Source organism: Phaenicophaeus curvirostris, chromosome 1 (genome assembly GCF_032191515.1).
Source record: "Phaenicophaeus curvirostris isolate KB17595 chromosome 1, BPBGC_Pcur_1.0, whole genome shotgun sequence".
Classification (NCBI taxonomy): Eukaryota; Metazoa; Chordata; class Aves; order Cuculiformes; family Cuculidae; genus Phaenicophaeus; species Phaenicophaeus curvirostris.
Window position 1 is genome coordinate 81,464,784 of NC_091392.1, and position 23,481 is coordinate 81,488,264.

At 37.3% G+C, this 23,481-nt stretch overlaps 1 protein-coding gene across 3 annotated transcripts in view; it reads right to left on the minus strand.

Moving 5' to 3' along the window:
• The window catches only part of ATXN10 (ataxin 10), a 351,563-nt gene that overhangs the window by 236,068 nt on the left and 92,014 nt on the right, over positions 1–23,481 (minus strand). For 2 of the 3 annotated variants that reach the window (XM_069864403.1, XM_069864405.1), the window contains exon 11: positions 9,653–10,341. In XM_069864403.1, coding sequence (XP_069720504.1) covers positions 10,154–10,341 — 188 coding nt within the window. In that variant the 3' untranslated portion in view covers positions 9,653–10,153. Of the gene's footprint in view, positions 1–9,652; positions 10,342–23,481 lie in introns of those variants that run through there. The other variant, XM_069864404.1, reaches the window with a different exon arrangement.

Consider the following 23,481-nt stretch of genomic DNA (forward strand, 5'->3'; position numbering starts at 1 on the left):
AAACCTGGGGGAAAAAAAACGAGAAAGAGGTTCCTACAGGGCTTAGTTTAATACTTGGGGAGAAAAACACTGTATTTTGATTAGAATTGGGTTACTATTGTTCCCTTGCATGGAATTTAGAGTATGCATACCAAATTCCTCATTTTCAGAAAAAAATGCCTACAGCTTAAAATGCTGTAAACCACATTTACTTCAATTTCTTTTTAAAAGTGGTAATTTTTGTGATCTTGCAAATGATTACCGCAGATAGACTTATTCATCAACACAAAATCTACCACCAGCAGAGGCATAGTCTGTGGGCTTTGGAATCCATTAAATGCACCATTAAGAGTATACAAGTTCAGTGCTCCAATATTCTCAAATATCAAGATATTTATTGCAAGATTCTTTTTTTCAGCTACCAGATATTTTAAAAGGTCAGAATTACCTTTTTTTATCTCCATATCTTCAAAAATGGCTACATTTTGGCTTACCTTCAGAAAGAATGAAACTTCTTGCAGACAGAAAATGTAAAAATGCTTTGGAAAGAGCAAAATGAAGGGGATAGCAGGGAAATGTTCTGCAACTGATAGCTACCACTGGTGTGATTGCCATTATGAAACAGTCTGTAATATCAAGAATCCTATTTGTGGTACATTTTGCAGAGATGTTAGGGGAACTGATAAAGGGTACATGGGCAAGTCCAACTGCCAGGTATGGAGATGCCCTTGAATCCACAAATCAATAAACTGCAGAGGGCACAGCAAAACCAAACCAAAATAGGGACACAGCTGACAGACTGATATGCGGGAGCAGGAAAAGCTTGCAGTGTCCCCAGAAAGAGAAAAAACACACACACACAATCCAGTGTCAAACCCAGCTGCCGCTGCAAGACTCCATGAGCTGGATGCCTTGGCTCTGTTTCCGAGAGACCACCTCTAACAGCAGAAGACAGCTTGATGGCCAATTCAGTCCTTCGCCTCACTTACAAATACTGCCAACAAGGCTGCTAATTAGTACTAACTGTGATGGTGGTTTCTGTGATGTGGAGAGCTGTTTGCAAAAAGCTGGACTGAGACCACCAACTCACTTCAGACAGGCCACTAAACAGCCATCTGAGGGTAACCACTAGGTCGCTAGCAACTTGGGTTGGATTCAAACTAGTGACTTCGAGGTGAAAAGGCTCCATATTCAATTACCAGTCCCTGAGTCACCCTATCCACCCTCTATAGTTATTTCAAAGCGCTTTGGTAAGCAATATCTGAGGACATTACATGTGTTCAAAATGCTAAAAATACACGTCTAAGAGGCCTGGGAAGAGATCAGATCAACCAAAAGTAAATTTTCCTTTCTGTTTAAAAAGAAAATAAAGGGAAGTAAGGAAAAAAAATCATGATTCTAATACATGAAGCTTATTAAAAAAAAATGTATAGAAGGCTTCCCCCACCTTGCTTTGCCATTCCAATTAATTTCTCACAAATATCATTAGAGTGCTAAAGAAAGTGAGACTGTTCTTGGGGAAAAAAGCAATAACATTCCTTTTACTTTTGTATTTTCTACAAAGCCAAATCAATAGTAGAATGAAGGGGAAAGTACTTGATGGTGGGAGGTGTATAAGGGTAGCAAGACAAAAAAAAAAAGCTAAAAAAGGGATTAAAAAAAGCCCCAAGCTGAAAACGATAACTCCCAGGGATTCTACCCAGGGCTTCTCAAACTTGCAGATTTGTTTTAAGAGTGTCGCTGCCCTCTGATACCCCAGGATATGGTATTTTCAATGCAACTCCAGAGGTCCATCAATTTATTTTCATCACCTATCCTGGGATCTGACAACTCTCACCAGGGGCTCAGTTAAACAAGCCTCTAGTTTTTAAACAAAGTAGATTTTAATTGAGAAGCACCTGTGGTGAGAGAGTCTACTGGCATTATTAAAACGCAAATTTATCACAGTGAATCACAGAGGCAGGGGGTAGGGGAGTGAGCAGGGAGTGGGGGTCCACACATACGTCATACCTGTAGCACAGTACCATTCCTTTCATAAACCTCCCTTGAAGAAATGTGTAGGATTTGACTGCACCCCACAAAGGGTGTTTTTCCCAACAAGCTGTTCCCAGGGTGCTGAAAAGCTATCATTCATAAAAAATTATTGAGGGGGAAGGAGGTAGCAAAGGGGAGTTCAGAAGGCCAGGGATGCCAGTGGAAACCACAGAATGAGTCCCTCTGTAAAGCACGCACCTGTTTATGGCCACCATAATAGCTTAACTAGAAAGCTTGAAGTTCCAAATTGTGTGGGGTGGGAGAAGGGGGTAAAGAGGGAAAACATAATGAAAGCTTGTTCTGATATCAAAATACACTTTAACCCATGGAGTGCAGGCTCACAGCGGATAGCTGCAATTTAGAATAAAGCACTGACAATGAAAACCACACAGAGCCGGGAACATTCTTCAGACACATCTTGGTATCATTAAACAGACATGGTTTTGGGCCAAAGACTGGAAGTGCACTGCTTTATAAAATACATGGATAAACTCCCCTGCCTATTAAATAATATTTAATGCTGGCCCAGAGCGCAGTTGAGAGCAGAGAGTAGGTACCAAGGTCTGTCTGAATGCAGTAATGAACAACAACTGCAACGAAGAGTTTACAAGGCAAGGAAAAGAGAGTGAAGCCACCCTGCAAGGACTTGGATGATACACAGATGTTTAGAATGACAAAGAATGTGCTGCAATTTTAATGACACTATTAGTAAAATCCCTTTGGTGATTTGTAACAGTGCTTTGGATGCACTTTGCTCTCAGTGAGTGGTAAAAATTATGTACTCAAGCCTGTTGGTCCAGCTGAGAAGAATTGACATTAAGGATGAGACTCCTCACAGGTATTAGCTAGGGTGACTTTTTCCCAGGAAGGAGCTAGGCATATTTATCCATTATTCCCTTATGAAGTGGTTTTGTTGACATTTTTCACAAGACTTTTCAAAACATGTTAAGAAAACAAATCTCAAATTGAATTGAGGGAAACCACAGGCAGAGGGAATAGACACATCTCACAGACAAGCTGGTTTAAATCTTTTATCTTGAGTATTCTGAGCCAAGCTGTAAGGCTCTTTGATGCACAGCACTCAGTCCTGTTGACAAACTAATACTTCTGGCAGAAGTATTATAGTATATATATCATGACGGGTCTATAAAAAGCAGAACAGGAGGGCTGGCTTCCCCAGGATTTCGAAGGTGAACAAAGGGCAATACAAGACAGTTGTACGTTTCAATCTATTAATATTGTTGGCCCAACATTTTCCCATTTATTAGTGTACAACACTGCATTTTGCCTTGTTCATACAAATCAGCCTACTGAACCTCAGTTTTAATCAAAAGTAGGAACAGCCTATGGTGTGCAGAAGAAAGGAAATGCATAGTACAGAATAAAAAGAACAGAAATATCACCAACTTCACAATCCAGTTTTGGGAAAATGTGGTCTTTTAACGGGTTTATCAAAAATTTATGTTATTTTTTTGTTTTCTTTTAAAGTTACCCCCAATTTTGCCCTGCCAAAGGGCTTTGATATTCAAGTCTTGCTTTAATTTTATTTATTTTTTTTTAACCACAGGAAACAATTTAGAACTACATAGCTAAATCTCATCTTTTTCAGTCAGCCTGTCTTTGATATTCTTCCAGCATGCTCTTGCTTTTCGCCACTTCAATTCTTCCAATAATATTAGCAGCTGAAAGTTTTGCAGCAAATGTAGGCAACTTCGTCCACATTTAATGACTTGGTAAACTGAAGCATCAAATGAATTCCTCCATCCCTCCTCTAGACCCCTCCAAATAACAAATAAAAAGAACACATTGAAAAGCCCAACACAAGACACTAGCCTTATAACATGAGACCACAACTCCAGGCACTCTGAAGAGAACATGACAGGTTCTTAACACTCCTTCCACTGTTCTTCCTAGGCAATGTTCTACCCAAACTCAGGATCACTTCCTGACATCTCCGATAACAAACTTTTTGGAAACTACTGGGAAGGATCATCACTCAGCATTTAGCTAGTCATGCCATGGATTATGTAAGTACTTAGCCACCAGAAAGTCCCGTGTCATCAATGCTTATTCCCCTATTTTTTTCCCCAATTTGCCAATAAATGGTTTATCTTATGAATAGTCCACATACACTAGTTTCACGATCTGTTCTCTGAAAAATGTGTCAAATACATTACATGATAGTGCACGGTGTTAAACTGAGTTACCATTAAAGTTGTTTAAATATGTTTTAAACAAGTGATACATAAAGGATTTATCATGAAAATCCAAGAAAACGCTATTCTAAACATTCATTAAGCAGCTCAAAAGGACAGATTTTAAAATATGTAATAATAGGAGGATTTGGCTTTATAGTAACTTCTGGTAAACACAACTGCAATCCCCAAATTGCCCAGGCTAACAGCTGAAAAACTCCTCTATACCCTGAGTTAGGACTTGATACTTAGGATAAATTAAATAATCCATATTTTTCCTTTATTATTGTGCTGTGAATACAACATGAACGTACTTCTGAAAAATAAATTGACAGTAGATTAGCTATCATCCCAAACATTTGCTATGCTTATGTTCTAGAGTTAACACTACCACTGAGAGGCCCATTCAGTCCACACATATCAGATGTATTTTTGAGATTTTATTTTAACTTATGCACCATAGCTTTTGTGCAGACTTTGATCACGTTTTCAAAATCCCATGAGAAGAAAACCTCTTAAGAACAACCCCACCATAAAGCAAATTAGAGATTAGACTATTCATCTCATAACAAATACTGACTATGAACATGTCAAAAAGTGTTAAAATATTCAGAACTCTTCAATTATTACCAAACACTCCACCAAAACTAAAGACACTGCATAACAACTCCACCAATGGGCGGATAGGTTGAAATACCTCTTGAATGACACAGTGAAATTTCAAACAGAAATCCCTTTTGTGTGATTGTGTCTCTAAACTTATGTTTGCTTGTACTAAAAAAAATGATAGGAAACTTTTAAGTCTAGCATAAATATCTTATGGAAGTAAGTTGAAGTTTAAACATGACCAAACGCAAACTACAATGCATCTTATTAATTACAGTGCATCTCCACTGATATGTCCACAGTACTACTGGTGAGGCATTAGCTGTGCTTCTGAACTGAGGTGAGATGCCATGTAGCAAAAAAAAGATGAGGTTCATTTTAAATGCTTTGGACATCATACATCTTTATTTCCAGCTGCTTTTCCTATCCTATGAAAATACATGAAAAATTACAATTTCCCAGTTATTTATATATTTTTCTGGTTATGATTTAAATGTTTTACCTATTTAACCATTTTCTGAATTATGTACTACTTCTACAGTAAGCTGTATGGCTGCAGAAAATGCAGAGCCAAACTACAGAGCATCCTTGATTCTTATAAGGCAATTAAAATAAGTACATTGCTAGTCCTGTCCAAAATGATTTGAGGTGAAACTATCCATTGCTTTGATCTTAGTCTAGCGAGGGAAAGATCTTTCTAAAGGATAACTTTTGGATACCAAACTTCTTCAACTGTCACAATCTGGAAGGAATGATGCAAAATAATCATACTTGCTCATTTGTTTTACAAACAGACTAATTGCATGTTCCCTATCTTCTAGAAGTTCTCCCTTGGATATGAACTACTCCCTCTCTCACCCTCTGATATATATTTGTATTTGCTGCTTCTATCTCCAGTCTCAGAGGTTCCTTACTGCATGTAAGACGGACACCATCAGGCAGCTCTCAGAGACATGCAGCAAACCTCTTGGCTCTTGATTTCTTTTGCCAGCACCAAACTAGTCAGAACCAATACCAGTTGACAATGCCCTGTATAGACCCTGGATTCATGACTGGAACAAAGGCAATGCAAGAGCAAATTCAGGAAATTTAGTAGCTCAGCTCTCACAAGCCTCTTCTTACAATGTATAAACTAAGGATTTACAGAGCTTACAATGTGGCCATATTTGGACTGGATAATGACAGAAGGAAAATGCATAACCCTTATTAACACTGGGAATAGCTAGTCTTTTTTAAAAAATATTTTAGGGATACTAATAACATGTACAAAACCTAATACCAGTTTCTTGTCCTCAAAAAATTATGGGATTTTGTCAGAAATGGCTGTGAGAGAAAGTTCCTGTAAAGAAACCAATCAAGCCTAAAGCAGCTTGGAAAATTTCCATTTGAATGGTTACAATTTGGCCAAGCTGCAAGCAACTAGAACTGTATCTTAACACAGGAAGCATCACTCAACCCGGGAGACATTCCTAACAGTCCTGCTCATAAACAACAAAGACCTAAACATCTTCCACATGTAAACACAGCAAGAAACAGTTGTCTTTGCGTATACCCTAAAAACAGCACGCACACTATATCCCAGCTGTGACCTCAACACACTGCAGAGAAACCCTAAAGGAAAGCTAGGAAAACAGGTGGCAATATCACCCCAAAATCTCTTTGCACGTGTGGGGCAATGGAGGTTTGCAGGGTGGAGCGATGGGCAGCTCCATCAGGACCACGGACAGCGCCACAGGGAAGGTCTCCTCGGAGCCTTCTCGTCTCCAGGCTGAACAACCCCAACTCTCTCAGCCTGTCCTCATATGGGAGTTGCTCCAGCCCACTGATCATCCTTGTAGCCCTCCTCTGGACCCGTTCCAACAGCTCCATATCCTTCTTAGGTCGAGGATTCCAGACACAATACTCCAGATGAGGTCTCCCAAGAGAGGAATACAGGGGCAGAATCACCTCCCCCGACCTGCTGGCCACGCTTCTTTTCATGCAGCCCCAAAAGTCCATGTTGAGTGCTGCACGAAGACGGCAAATTCTAAATCAACATGAAACAATGATATAAAAAAAAAGGGTAGGTACAAACACAGATTTAAGGTAATTTTCGCACTGTCTCACATTATTAATACTTTCTCATTTGCAACTAAAGGGAAGTTTTATTGAGTCTCGCTATGCAAACACATCAACCTCAAAATATAAAATTGACTGCTAAATAAAGACTGCAACAGTGGCCTTTTTTGCTGGTTGCATTCAAAATATGTTTTTTACAAGCACTTTAGGCAAAACAAACCTAAATTATAAGAAGCAGTAAATAATCAAAACTTTGCAAACATTTAAGCTTATTTCTCACAATTTGCAAGAAAGCTTTCAAAAAAAATCTGTCCACTCAGTATGAGAAATGAATTGCCTATTTGCTTTTAATAAAAAATAGACCTTTAAAAAAAAATCTCATCACTATTGTTTGAAAGCACTCGAAAGCAATAAGATAGTCACAAGACTTGATCTGACTGTTCTGCCCCTTTACAAACTCAATAAAGCTTGCTTTTTATGACTGATTGCCGTGCTGTATTAATCCCCGAGCATATAAAACAAGTCTATTGGAGACTGGGACTCCACTGGGGGAGGACAGGGAAGCTGTTGTGTTGTGAGAATTAATCCATCTAGGAAAATCAAAAGCCAGCCAGTTACAATACAGTAATCAGCATGTTCTCCACTGTGAAAGCCCCACATTTCCCATTTAGAAAACACAATTATTACTCCATTACATTGTGAAACAGACAACCCCCTTTTATTTATTTGTGTTTGTTATTATTTGGCTTATATTTATGGGTTTGTGTTATTCCATTGGTGGGTACATAACCACCGAGTTAAAAAAAAAAAACAAAACAACAAAAACCCCAACTCTATTCCCAACTGCTTAAAAGAAAAAAGGGACTCCCACTGCTTTTTCCACAACCAAAGTTCTTTCTGGATTTGCTTTGTGAACAGGATTTTAACTCTTTATTACCCTAAATAAAAGGAAATTCTTTAGATTTTTTTTCTTACAAAGAAAGTTCATTTTCTGTTCAGGAGAATTATGGAGTTTTCTTTTTTCACTCTGTTAAATTACCTAACATAAATTTCCTAAGTAGCAGTGCTAAAATAAAAATATTTGAAGTTTTACAGTTACTCAGTTGAGAACTACTTAATTTTATCCATGTGCTATTATGGTTGATGTTCCCTTGTTAGCAAAAAATTAATTCTTTCCTTTTAAAGCTCAATGAAGTAGCTTTCTGAATTTTTATTTTTTTTTTAAGAGTAGAATTTTCTTTCTTTGCCATTTAGGTGCTAGAAGTATGAATTTTCTGTTGTGTTATGGAGATAAAGATTAAAAAATAACATGCAAACAAAACCAGCTGCAAATCTTAGGTGACACAGTAATTAAACTGCTAAATAAATTCTGGCCTAAACACACGAATTACGGCTTATGGAAATGACTGAGACACCACAGTCTGAGAGATCATGTGCTCAGAATGAACCAAAACCATATATCTTTTTCCATTCAGCTTGCAAAAGACACCTACCTGTACAAGAAACAAATTCATAAACCAGCACTTAAACACAACAACTTTTAATATATGCTGACACGTTGCTGTCAAATTATTTTTAACAAGCAAATAAAGCAATGGGCTTATATTCATATTTATTCTTTGCTAAAAAAAAAAACAACCAAAAACCACTTTTCTCCCCATTTATTTTTAAAGTAAGAAGTCTCAAAAGCAACAAAAGTTATAGTCTTTGCTCCTATTGCCATTATCCCTTTATAAACAACCTGTACTTAATAAATGGGTAAACAGAACAGTTTTAAAACATTGCCTCTAAAGCCAACAGCTGACCAAAATCCCACTAGATCATTTCCACAGTCCTGCCTGGTCAGCGTGGTAGATACTGAAATCTTATCGTTAACATAAAAAGATCTTACTAGTCTGAGTAAACTCCCCATCAGTTTTAAGCATTACTATGTACTTCTCAACAGTTCAAAAGGACCACATAGTTTTTTCCATTTTCAAAAAATGAATTGGAAGAGCAAAAGCTGATGCACATGGCTAAGAGCCCATTACATGTACATGTAGTTTTAGGACATAATCCTGCCTTTCCACTTAAGAATGGCATGAAATGACAACAACAAAAATGAACAATTTTACTTTTCTGGGACTTGCCTATTAGACACAACTGAAGATAACCAAATGACAGCAATGATATACAAGTGATAGTTATACTGAGCTGTAATTCTTGTTTTGCTTACACATGAAGGATGAAATTTCTTGGCTCCCAGGACAAAGCTATGGCACACACAGAGTTAACCATGCCCCCCATCCTTTCTTACCTCCCCCCCTCCCTTCTCCCAGCATCTCATTCATGCCACATTCCACAGTGGCAGGGTCCAACAACAATATAGGAGGGTACCCAAAATGAAGAGGCAGGGCCTTCCATTCTTCTGCCTCTCTTGAATTAATTAACTGGAAATGAGTTTTGTCAATGTTTTGGAAAGGCAGAGGGGTGAAAAGAAACTGCTAGAATTAATCACAGTGAGAAACTACCTCTTCAGCAGTCTGCCAGAGTTCAGAAAACCCATGAGAAGTGCAAAATAAAAGGAAAGTGGGCTGACTTACCATCCAAAGGAACAAATAAAATTCAAACAAACACCCAAGTCTCCAAAACAGAGACATGCCCCGGTGCAAATGAATGTAGCATCTGTTGCCACAACAGCTTCAGCTTTGTTTTTAATATACTTGTCATGAAGACTGAAAGGTAACAAGGTAGAAAAAAAAATTTTGCTAATAAATTAAATACACAGAAGACATGTTGAGTTTAATTCACTAAATATTTATGTACATCCAAGGTTCCACTGATCCTTATACAAGCAGTGACATTTAAGCACTATGATTGAAAATGAGTAACTTTCATAGTTTAGCCCTGACTCAGCAGAGATCTTTTAGAGAAGGTAGACTGCAAAGCAGTTATTTCTTTGTTGAGTTTTTAATGATAGTCATCTCCAGGTTCAGCAATGGAAATTATAACAACTCAATACTGCACACATGACATCTTTCTACTAACAAAACAAGAAAGTAACGAAATTTCAACCATTTGAAAAGAAGGATCTTTTTCCACAGGTTAATATACCTAGGTATTTTGAAAATGGGTAAGTGTCCTTTTGTTTACAACAGTGAGGCAGAAGTATCACTTGGCAGTTTTTCTGAGAATGAATATAACGCTTCCAGTACACTGAAACTGAAGAAATTTTGTTTGGTTGAGCAGGGAAAAATAAGAAAAATCTTCTTTTAAAGATTTGACTGTTCTTAGTCTTTTGTTCATGGGGTTTTTTTTCTGACGGATCTCAGAATTAACTTGCCATCTCGTTTCTCTATCTCTAAACCCATACTCTCAAGGGCAGAATTGTCTGCCAGCCCCTTCTCCTCCATCTGTGCAATAAGCTCTTGGTTTCTCTCATTCTGTTCAGTGAGATTTCGGATAGCGTATACTGCCCACTGATTCACAACTGTTGGACAAAGTTAAGGATCATTTATGTATTTAAAGATGAAACAATGCTTATTTTAATTTACGACCGCAATCTCCCCACCACCCCCACTACACCGTCCCCAGGGCTCCCTCCACCCACAGTTCCTCAAACCCAGAAAAACACTAGAAATCAAGGGTTTGAAAAAGTAAGACATTTACAGGTTATGACTCCGAACCTGCAAATACTTGCATATGAGGTAATTAAAGTTTAAATGAGGTATGTCCATTAAGTTCAGGCAAGTTTACTAGGTTTTATCTTGAATTTAAAAAAAAAAACAACAAACCACAAATGAACTGCAGGTACTAAAAGGATGTATTGTTTTAAACAAAAATTACAGTTAATTGAAATGTTCCAATGATCTTTCTAGCGAAATAAAAGGGGGAAAAAAGTCTGTCACTGTGTTTACAATCTGAACACTTCAAGAATACACTCCCGAGGACTGGCAAAGAAAATGAGCTGTAAATCAGGTACAAGAAAGAAAATAACTAGTATTTTCACTGCAGAAGTTGAAGAAATGTAGGAAGAGAAACACATCTCTATCCAGCTTAACAACTGAAATTAGTACAACTATCATGTCAGAAAGCTAGAAATATTTAACTTCTAATGGTATCTTGATTCTTTGTGCATGGGTGCTTTTATGAAGTTGCCAACAGAACAGACAGTAAGATCAGCAGCAGGTAGCTCCTGCTCACATAAAAACGGGCACAAGCTGCAACTCATTCAACCTTCTAAGGTGGTCCCTTGAGGCCAGGATTGAGGCACATGTCAGGGCTGTAGACGAAGGATTTAAATTCCCAGGATTATCAGTCAAGCATCTTCCAAGTGAACTACAGTGTTCATTTTATGAAGTGTCAGAGATGTTAGCCCCAGCCGAAAAGCTATGTTATGATATAATCTTTCCCAAGTTACCCATATGGGAGGCAAGCCATTCTGAATCACACAAAAGTGGTTTGCCTGCAGGGCACCAATTATTTACTACATGTAGCTTCACATCCAGTAGAAGAATATGCACAATTTACTCATCTCCCTGACATCTTTTGGCTTGGACAGTGTCTAAGCACAGAGATAAGACAGTGTTCATACGGGCACTTGCCAGGGGTTGACTGGGGGGGAAAACTCCTCAGTTGTGGAAGATGGGAACTTCAGCTAAAGGAATAAAATAGAGGAACTGGACTTGCTTACACAATCTATCATGATATCATTTGGAAAATCTGGTACTACTGCATATCCTTTCTTACAGTACCAGTCTTACCATTTTCTCTGTGTACCCTGCACTGACGAAGTGTGTCCACTTCGTTGCCACTTTCAACTACTCCTTAGGCTTCTGCTTGTTCAGCAGAGGCATTGTCTCATGCTGGGTTGTGGACACATCAGGCAACATGGATGAGCAACAGCATGTAGCAGGAACAGCTTTCTTAATATAAGACTCAGTCATGCCTTCACAAGCTTGCATTTTAAGAGAGACAAAGTGATAGACTGAGAATACAGGAGATGAAAAGAAGTTTATGACCACACCTAGCCACAGCACTATTTACATGTCAAAAGAACGGACTGAAATGAAATGCACAGGAGTAATCCTCAATAGAGAGAGAAGAGCTTAAATGAAGAGTGGCTTGGACAAATATTATAGGAAACATACATGCTAGGGAACAATGCTGCATTGGCATGCATCACTGAAACTGTCCTCAGACTTTTAATAGCAGTTTATATTTGTTTTCACATTCAAGCAGCCCAGAACTGAAAATCTAAAATGGCAAAGCAGTAACAACTACACAGCTTTTTTCCAACCGACTTCTTCAGACTTTGTCAGTAAACAGGCTACACAACCCCTTCACTTAAAAAAATCTGGTGCATGGTAGTGACAGAGGCAAGAAATTAAAAAAACCAAAATGTATCACATGAAAGCCTTAATAGGTGAATATGACAGAGAATATCAATGTATTCTTTTCCATCAGTGAACCACTAATATAGTTAAAAAAACAAGCAACAAGCTACATGAAAGTTGCATAAATGGAATATTTTCACTGAAGTTTGCATTTGAATATATAAAACAATATAATACCAAAGAAGTGATATCTTATATGAGCAGAATCTCACTCATCAGCTCTAGTGGTGAAAACAAATTTCAGAATAGCAAAGTATGCAAGTTAGATAAATGCAGATGATTAAAGGCTGATACCTAGCAGGTCTTTCCAAGGTCTAATTAGGGTATTTTGACAAGCGCCAAAAAGAAACATACAGTTCTCCCGATGGATTGTGAGACACATGCTATCACCCTCCCTGGCTCTGCTCCTGGGATGAAGAGCAAGCTTGTCCCATGTTCCTAAACTACAGTTCTGTGTAAGACACAGCACATGCATAAAATAATACCTCCTAAAAAAACCCCTGAAAGTGATTTGCAAAGACTGACACTTCTCAATTACACAAGTGCCAAACTGAGAAAAAAGTACTCTCAAGTTTTTGGGTTTTTTTATTAGCCTTGGGAATAATCCTGTTACCATTATCCTTATGTCCTTCAACACAAAAAACACTGCTAAACCCCACAGCAAATGATGTTTTCCTATTATCATATCCATTCATGGTTACATAATATCTAAGACATCCCCATTATCTTAAGAACTCTATCAACATTAGGGCATTTATCATTATTGACTACTGTAGCTGAAGCTGCAAAATGGTTTCAATAATGTTTTCACTCACTCAAAAACTCTTTTCTGCATGCAGGTTTTCCATTGTAAATTCAGTCATGAATATGCATGATTTCCCTTGTTCGCATGCTGTGTGAGGCTAAGACCTTTGGATGGCTGTTTGCAGACCTAGACAGACTTAAGTGTCAGCAGAGATTAAAGCTAGTCCCCAGCTCATATTCACATTACCCTCTTGCTCCTCTCCAAAGACAGAGACACAGAGAGAAAATTAAACATATTCTAGAGTCTCTAATCCTACCAACACTTTAAGCACTTTATTGTATGCTCAGCTTTAGAAAGAGAGCTTCTAAAGTTTCCATAGTTACTACAAATAAGAGCATGAGCCTGTTTGTTGTGAAACTGCATAAAGGAAAAGAAATGCAGCAAGCACAGCAGATCTGACTGTGTAGACTTGTCTAGATTTTTCCAACATATTGCACTCAGATTAATTAATATTATTGACATGAAACTGAAGATTATAATATCTCTGCCACAGTCCACAGGGCATAAGAAATAATTAAAATTTTCCATTTAGTTTTGCAGGAGCTTCATTACTAAACTACCTGTTTTTAGGGAATGAAAGCAAACATTTGTATGCATTTATAGCAACTCTTTTTTTTTTTTTTTTTTAAATCCATCAGTATTATATGCTATGGGATTCCCATGTTATTTTGACTTTTACAAACAATAATAAAATTCAATCGCCTTGCCCTACGTTCCATACGTGTGTAACATCTTTATATAGCAATGTAAAATCTAACATCTAAACTCTGAGTCGTAACTACAGCTGTCAGGGAAGAGGGCATAGAGGGAGAAAGGAAGAGAGGTGGAGGAAAATACGCTGGCATTCTGCCCTACAGGATGAAAAAATTTACTTTCTGGAATGAACATAAACCATAAAAATCTGCGCCACTAAATCATGTGGAAGTTTTGCCATTGACTGCAAAGAGAACTTTTCACAATTCTCTTGTTTCATTCTGTATAGATTCTGCTCTAAGAGGCTGCGAGAGTCAGTGCTAGCAATAGCATGGTGACTGTTTAATGGTATATGAAAATACAACTGCACACTGCCAGGAGTTGCTAGCCAATACCCTAGCTATTGTGATGCATTACTGGAGAGGAGGACTTAAAAACCATTTCCCAAAGAGAGTATTCTAGCTTTCCATTCTCCTGTTAGGAGGTCCAATTTAGATTAAATGTTATTGGCAACTCTATTGCAGCCACTAGGAACCCCTATGAATTGTTTTATGAAACAATTTGGATTCTATGGATGAAAAATGGTAGACATTATTATTGACAAGGTTTGAATCCAATGAGGTAGATACACAGCAATGCAAAAGTAATCTTAGAAGCCTGTTGCTTGAAAAAGGCAAGTAGTAAGTTCTAAAAGTTAAGCATTGTCATTAACTAATAAAGGATTCTTAAGAGTGGTATCAAGGAGAATCAAATATATCCGTCTCTTTTCTTAGGTCCCCTTTATAGTTACTGAGGAATTTCTAAACGTAACAACCTTGGTGGACAGTTTGATTTATTACCTAGTACAAATACTTTTTTTTTTTTAGTTAGACCATTTCCTGCACTACAGTTGATTTTCAATAATTAAATGATTACTAAGGAAACTTTCTTCCTTAAGAGTCATTTGGCCTAATGAGAAAAAGAGGATATTCTTTGCTTAGTTTCATTACCTCATTTAACTCAGATTTTTTAATATTGAAATATTAACTACATTTTAATCAAATATAGGAAGAGCTACAAAACCTTATCAGGAAAGACAACCCACATGGGTTGGAACACTAGCGAAATGGGCTTTTTATGCAACAGCTAAAACCAGCCAACTTCTTTAAGAGGTTTTTTAGAACAAGTCTATAAGGCTAGAAACCAGAGATAATGAAAATGCAATTCTCATTAATGATATTCCTTTCTGGTCTTTAACAAGTAATCCAATTATCACTAAAACTTCTATAGACAGGAGTTAAATACTAAAATGTCATGTTTGAAAAATCACTTCCATTTACAGACCTGACAGAACCATACTGGAAAGACATAAACCATTTCCCTTCAAGTCTTTCAGTCCTTTAAAGTACTTCTGTTCCACAGCAACTTCTCACCACTAAAAGAGGTATCCAGACAGCTACAGCAACTGCTAATCACAGTGTGGACCAATGCGCAGTGATTGCCTATATGTAGCAAACAGTCACAATTTTCGTCCCTTACAGTCAGCCAAATTGATTACAAAGCCCTACAAGTTTCTTCCCTTTGAAGCTTTTAGTATTTTTGTGAAGTCCTAGAAGCTGTATAACATGATAACAACCCATAACACTTCCTTCATCTTTTTTGGATAACTTTTACTTGTGCTTAAGACATTACCAAAAAAAGAAATTACAGAAAATGTAAAGAACTAAAGGTTTTAACCTTAATTCACTTACTTATTTTAAAGAAGCTATTTTTACAATGAATGCTTTGGATTCTATTTATACCTTAAATTAAATTATCAGCATCAGAAAACTTCAAGAATTCAGCCTATATAAACTTAAAATACTCTGCCTAGAAGATGGAATAAAAAGGTCTAAAATAGTTCAATTGTCTCTATTTTTACTTATTTGATAGCAGTTATTATGACCTCTGATTGCAGCCATCACTTTCTAGGTTTAAAAGCTAGAAACAGGTAGTGCTGTATCAGCTGGGAATGACTGCTTTCCATCCTTCCTTCCGTTCTTCCCTCCTTCCCCTGCTTGACCTGACTCTTGCACAGCATAGCACAGCTCATCTAACCTGGAAGCCTCAAGGTGGAGCAGCACCATTGGATGGTGGAAGAAGCATCTATTCCTGAACACACTTTCTAGGGATAAGGTTTGTAACACTGGGGAACCTAAAGCAGAGGTCCATTTCTTCTACAGGTAATTCTCACCTGGTCCAAGAGATCAGGAAGAGGGTTGGACAATCCACTGACAAACAAGCTTCCACCTCCACCACTACGTGGCAGCAAAGCTTCACTGGAAATGCCTGAAATAAGATGCCTGCAGCCAGCCCTTTCCTACTCCTTACTGGGACGGGAAGACTAGGGTGGGCTGCTGAGCTTACTACAAGCACTCCCCATACAAATCTGCTTCCACAAAATATTTTGGTAAAGACAGAAAGCCTGTCCCCAAAAACCTCAACTGGGGTTTGCAGCTCGAATTCCACTGTGTAGAACAACACTGCTTTGCCAGAGAAAGATCTCAAATGAACAGAAGTACCCAGTCTGAAGTTCCTAAAACAGTTTTGATATGAAGGCAACATTCTCTGCAATATGTAAAACAATTGTATATTAAATATTTTTTCCAGTTCCCAAGCCTTCATTAACATCCCACAACAGTAGTTATGTCTTCCTCTAGCAGACAACCACCATCTTTCCGGCTACCTGTATACATACCAGTCTCTGAATGTCCCACCTGTCATCTGTAATGATTAATCCATTCTTAAGGTGTGCCTTGTGGGATACAACTTTCTTTAAAGTGGGACTGATATCTTCTGTATCATCGGACAGGCATGTTTTATCTCATGTATAACTTCTATTGAAAGTTCACCCATTTAAGTATCTATAGGCAACAAATATACCTTAAGACGAGAATGGACGATTGTACCTTCAGTTGCGCACAGAACACAGATGATCAGTCACTCACGAAATCAGTTCCATGTCATTTACAAGACATTTTCATGTCCAGTCTTGCCCGGGAGATTTTACTTCCTCCCTAAATAAACTGTTCCAGTGGATAAATATCTTCTTCATTACAACCTGTGATTTGTTTCTGGTTTATATTTGTTTAGAATTGTTTCCAGTGATTTTCATTACAGATAAAAAAATAAATAAATCACAGATCATAATCAAGACACTCGGTAAGTATCTTTTGCATGAACTAAAGAGATAAACTGGGGGGAGATACTTCAAGCTTTGCATAATTCTTGGACCTCTTCTCTCCATTAGTTTTTCAGCATCTGTTTTGAAGCATAGGCAGAGCTACATAACAATTTCTGCTTAAATTTGCTACATGATTTGCAGGTGCAACGTAGTTGCTTGTTCCTTCTGGCTGTTAATAACTCATGAAAAGTGAAACCCAAAAGCTCTCAACATTCAGTTGCCCTCTCACTCCTAGCTACACTCCCATAAGTGGAGTCTAAGCTCTCCAGGTTATTGAGAAATACATTTTCTGCAGTCTCTGACACACAGCCCCAAATCATGAGGCTCATTCTTAGTTTTAATGCTTCACTGCTTTTAACTACATACTTATTTCAGTGACTTCCAGCTAAATGGTACCCAATCCTCATTAAAATGCTGTTTACTACTTCAGCAATTTGGGTTACTATGACATGTCTTACCTAGAGCAACATGGGGAACTTTCTGCCCAGATCACTAGTATTTCTAGATTAACAGATTACACAAGACACCACTGGACAGTACTACATACCCCAAATGCTATTAGTCTTTAATGCCTGCCAGCTCAATAACATTTAATCCACATTCTATGTGACTGCTTCCATGCTCTGGGGGTCTTAAAGGCACAGTGCCAACACACCTTGGCATACTGTGAAATTAAACACAAAATTTCAGTCAAATACTCCAGAGGTACAAAAGCCATAGTACATGTTTAGCTATGTCAGGCTATTTTTATTATAATGTCTCTTATGCCAAAACTTACAGAACTTTAAAAAAAATTAAGCCATAACCTCTAGTTTGTTTTAGTTTTTCCTATACTAAGACTTGTAATACTAGCTTAAAACATTCATTTTTGCTGCTTAGGCTGCCAATTTTTTTTGAAATTATGACTTACATTTTAAATGGAAACCCATAATTTATGAGTAACTATAAATCATCTGGTTTTAAAACAGAAAGAATCACACTCTTGATCAATGTCAAGCTAATGCTCCACAGTTATAATTCTTACTGTTCTTACAGTCCCTTCTATTACACTAATCCCATCTTAAAAATTCATGACAACTAAATCCGTTTGTTATCTATAAGAGGTACTGGAGAGTTAATAGGTTGTTACATTAAAAAGAAAAAGCTCCAATTGCTGTTACCTAACTGCTAAAAACACCTTAGCTTATCTTCTTTTTCCAGGTACAGAAAAAAATGCAAAATTCCATTAAGTTGAAACTCGTGTATCAAATTACTATTAAAACCTACTGCAAACATAGAGATGTGAAGCACTACAGCATAGGGGGATGGTAACTGTGTTCAAAAACTGATTAAATATCAGGCAGATAATAGTAATTTTAAATTTCCTTGGACATGCAAAGAAAAAAGATCCACTTACACACAGAAATACATCCATGTGCACTTATATGCATATGCATAGAAATAAACAGCTTTTCTACATCAGTTTAAAATGGAAATTATAGAAGTCAAATGAAACTTTCAAAGATTTGGCACTGGATTTAAAAATCCAACCTAGTTAATACCTGAGATGTCGTCAAGTCAATTATAATTTCTCGCTGTAATCTAAATGAGAAGATAAGCTGACTCCCAACTTGGACAGAAGTTCTTCTTCTATTTATAGCGTCTAGAGATTCATCTGTTTATATAGATTCAACAAGAATCTGTATACCAGCTCATCTTTCAGCATTGTACTTGAGTATTTTATTGATTCAGGGTCTCTGACTAACTTATGTGGCATAACTCCCATCCCTGCTGCTTTTGGTAATTTCAAATGTCATTTTATGACAAATAATCAAAACAATGAAGGTAAATGAAAGTCCAGTTCCTTTCTCATAGGCATCAGATGATGACCAGTGTGTATCCAAAAATAACAGCTGTTAAATAAATTAGTGTTTCGAAAGATGCAACTAGTGACTAAGGTTTTTCTCCTGTGTTTTGCAAAACAGCCATTAACCACAGTTATACCTACTGCAATTTCAGGAAATGGCTGCACCTCCTTGAAGAACTCTCAGAACATGAAGAGATAAGAACAAATCAACAAGGTCAGTGGAATGGAGTGCTGAAATATCCTTGGCGAGAAAAGAAAAGCTAGGTTTTAGAAACCATTTTGGAAACAGATAGAACAAGGTCTAAACAGAAAGATCTAAAGAAATGAGGGAAAAGGATTTAAGGATCAGGAAGCAACTACATAGGACAATGCATTCACTAGCTGAAGTTACAGATATTTTTAACTACAGTGACCAAAAATGTGACAACATAAAAATGTAAGAGTAAAGATATTATGCAAAGCATTGGCCATATGACATCTGAAAATTCTTTGGAGGCATGCAAGAAACAACGTCAAGAAGACAGACTGAAATATGATAAGGCAGTTGTAGAAGGCATTCCATTCTCAACAATATTTTTGAACCACTCCTAGCTTTATTTAAACAAAACAAAAACCTTTGGGTCTCAAATTTCTAGTGCTCCTTCTCAGCCCAGAGGGGAATTTTTCAAAAGAAAGTCTACAGAAAAATTAAGCAAGCTGTTTGAGCTATAAAAGAAGTGAAATATTATATTTTCTCAATTTCTTTTTCTTTGGTGCTCCTGGTAACTAAAGATCTGCTTTCTTTCAAGAATTCAAGCCTGTTATGGATTTAAATCCACCAAGAGGATTAGGGCAGAGGACAAATATGACAATATTTGGTTTAGAAATACAGTTATTAACTTTAATTCCTTACTTTCACATGCATGAGTTGGTGCCTACAGAGATTAGTCTTCTCAAGGGATTAGAAATATTATAATGTAACATTTGAAAGAGCCTTCTTGCATTCTGTATACCTCTGTTAAATTTCCTCCAGCTCTAAGAGGGACCCTGTACATCACATGTCTCTTAATGATGGTAGTTGTCACTTCTTGGAGCTAGGCAGAACTGAGATACTGAAGAAGCAACTTCATAATTACATCTCTGCAAATCTGCTTATGTATTTTGTATACTATCAAGAAAACTAATACCGAGCTCTCGTCCCCAAACTCTGAGTTTCAGTATTTTAATCATCCTGCAGATATCCTAAATAAACTGCATCTTAAAACTATGGAATCAGCCACATGAAATATACCATTAGGAATTATAACTTTGTTAAATATCCAAACACAAAGTTTAATCTGTGGTCATTTCTGAAAGAAAAAAGGGGACAGCACTTCCTGTACTTGGACACTGCATTCCTCCTGTGGTGTTAGTCATTTTCATGCTAAGGAGAACTTTGCATTTGACAAGAGAAAATTTGTTCTTGGGGAAACAGTGTGGATTAGTAATACAGCTAGTAGATGTAGAACCATTTCACAAGAAAACTTGACATCTCTCTTTGCATCCTAAAGCAAAGATTTTATTACAACGTTCATTTCAGAAGTGCAGTCTTTGAGTCAGAATTTAAATCTACCAAACAGTGCTTAACTATGACGTAGTTTTTTCTCTCAGTCCTTTACGTTTAGGTGAATGCTGTTCCAAAGAGTTTGCAACATATTGAAAAGATAAACAATGAGTTAAGACATGGAAGTTGCATTACAGCAACTCTTCAGATACCAAGCCAACGTCAAGAGTGATTTAAAATAAGATCAGGTTACACAAATGCCTCCTATACCCTTTTCAAAAGGGACCACGCATCTAGTTCCTCCCCCCCGGAACTTTAAAATAATCCCACTTTGGAGACTTTTCTCAATATTGTATAGAAAAATCCTACTCAGAATGAAATCCAGACCTCTTGGGTCGATTAATGCTTCTGTAAGAACAAGACCAGTTACTTCCAATGCTTCTTTCAATACTGTAAAGGTACCCTTATGCATAGTGACAGAAACAGGCCTTGGTGGGCAGGTGACCTTTCCAAATAAAAACAAAAGTAGTGTTTGTGAACAGCTGTGTTTTTCCCCTTTCACCTTGAGAAATAATAAGAAAGTTCAAGTCTCTTGGGAATCATTTAGGAAACTGGCCCACCACTGCAGCTAAAAAAATCCCTTATCATACAATACAGAGAAATTCCCTAGCGAGCCACACAGATCCCCTAGGCTCCATTAGTATCTAACAAAATACAGCTACAAAGCATTCACAACAACTTGCAGGAACAGGATAGGATTTGGTCTGCTGAATAAGGTGAAAGAAATAAGCCCCTCTCAGAGACTGTTCTTGCTCAATGAATAACCACACTTGTATTTGTTCCAGTTTCTAGTCTGACCAGTTCATCTGAATGTAATTTTAAGACGTAGAGAAGGAGCTAAGGTTTGTGTATATGCCACAAACCAGAAATTCTCCTCTCTCTCCAGAGTTTTAGAGAGGAATTCTCAGCATGTAGGAGTTGAATTGGACTGAAACAGAGTATGGCAATACAGTGGTTTCTTCTTGCTTGACTGTTTTTTTTTTTCATTCTAGTTCCAGCTATAGTACTTGGCTGCCACTCAAGCTGATATTTTGTATTGTCTTTGACACTAGGAACATTAAGGCTGAGGCCAACAAAGTTCTGTTATTTACCTGTGCTGACAAGCCCCGTTCTGCCATTGTCAACCTCAACCGCTGCTAGGTCACTAAACGCTTACTATCCACCTTTTTGTTAAATTCATCATGACAATCAGTACTGGTTTACAGAAATAACAGTCTAAAAGTGCTCCTTGTTCAAGGATAAGGGCTGCAGCAGCAGCAACCTGTCATTATGCAAAGCTTTAGCCATCTAACAAAGAATGCACTCCCATTTAGCCCAGGTGGACTCCAGACTTACTTGTGCAGCCAGGCAAACTGTCAATGGGATGAGGAAAGGAGTAATTTCTTCCAAGTGGACAGAACTCTGACTGGGCGTGAGGAGGTCATTACTATTTTCATTGGCAGTCTAGATCCTTTGCACTGACCATGTTCACTGAAATAACATTATTTTATGTATGTTTACAAAATACAGAATCAAACAGGTCACCTTGAACTACTAAATGTATTGGCATGCCTAAAGTGAGCTTTCCAAAGAAAGGCAACCATTACTGATGTAACATTACACTGTATTTTCTTTCCAATATACACGAGATAGCCACCTTTACATGAAAATGCTAAACAGTATGATGATTTACTCCAAAAACGTTAACTCACACTCCTATTTTTGCTTTCTACTGGCTTCTGTTCAGCTGTGAGGCTTTTTGCAGTATGTGGCCTGTTTTAGGTTGCACTCTGTAACTTAGAAATAAAATGTCTGTCAGCTCCCCCCGAAGTCTTTGCTGGCATCTCACAAAAATAAACTGCCATTGTTGTAGACCATAGCAACTTGATTTCTCCTAGCTTCAGCCAGAAGTTTCATGAACCACAATTATACTTGCTGCTGCCATGAAGTCAAAAGTATTTTCAATCTATCTCTTAGATGACTTTCAAACTGAATATAATAGAAGAAGCTTAGAAAAGTAGTATTCAAAAATGAACTTATATTTTCTACATTTTCATCCATTTTTCAGACTAAGAGGTCTATGCTTGGGTATCCACAGCAATCATGTTTTCCTTTCACAAATGCTGAAAAATCTTATTCCTTTATTCCTAAAATGGAGTCAACTGAGTGTTTAGTCATATATATATAAACATACATATATATGTGTGTACATATATGTTCACTCATTACACAGCAGGATATTCTGTCTTCAAGCATGACTGCACTTCCAGCTATGAGAAAAATATCCCTGTTTAGGGGTTAATATGATATGGATGCTTACATAAGGTCTTTCTCATTAAATTAAGATACTTAAAAAATCAATTTATCATGAGATCTATTATAAGGCTCAAAAAAGGGTAAGATTGTCAAGCATCCTAAAAAACACATGACCACCCCATCTTCTGATTTTTAAGTTTTACCAGTTTAACTAACATATACTACATTGTAGTATTTTGGATAATATGTTTATTTTCCCGAAAGAGCAATAAATATTTTTAAAGACAGCTACTGAATTAAAAACAAACAATCAAATAAAAACAACCAAAAAATCCCAACCAACAAACAAACACCCCACTCCCTCACCACCACAAAAACTCACAAACCATAACATCTTTGTGTGGTAACTCAGGAGCCTAAATGTTAGGAAGGAGTGAAAAAACAGACAACTTACCTAGTTAAGGTAAACTGAAAAGTCTTAATAATCAACAGGTCTTTTGTAAGCATCTTTTCTGTAAGATCAGCATCAATAGTCTTTTGATCAGAATGGGCTAGACTCCTTCCTCATGTTTACCTTAAGGAACTGGAATCTGTGGAAGGTCAGAAATGAAGCTGGAAGGAGCAGTAAGAGCTTAGGATGAGGTAAAGGACAAGAATACAAAGGGCTCTTGTCTGATGCTGAAGCCTGGCAGAGATGAGGAAGATGGTCATTTAGAGAGCATAATATAAGATATTTTGATTTAGAACACCTTTTCAACCCAAATAACCTGAAAAGCAGGATCTGGAGTACATTTTTTACTGCTGTTACACAGAGAAGCATCTCCAACCCACTCTGCTCTTCTGTGGCAGGTTTATTTGTGTTTAAACACAA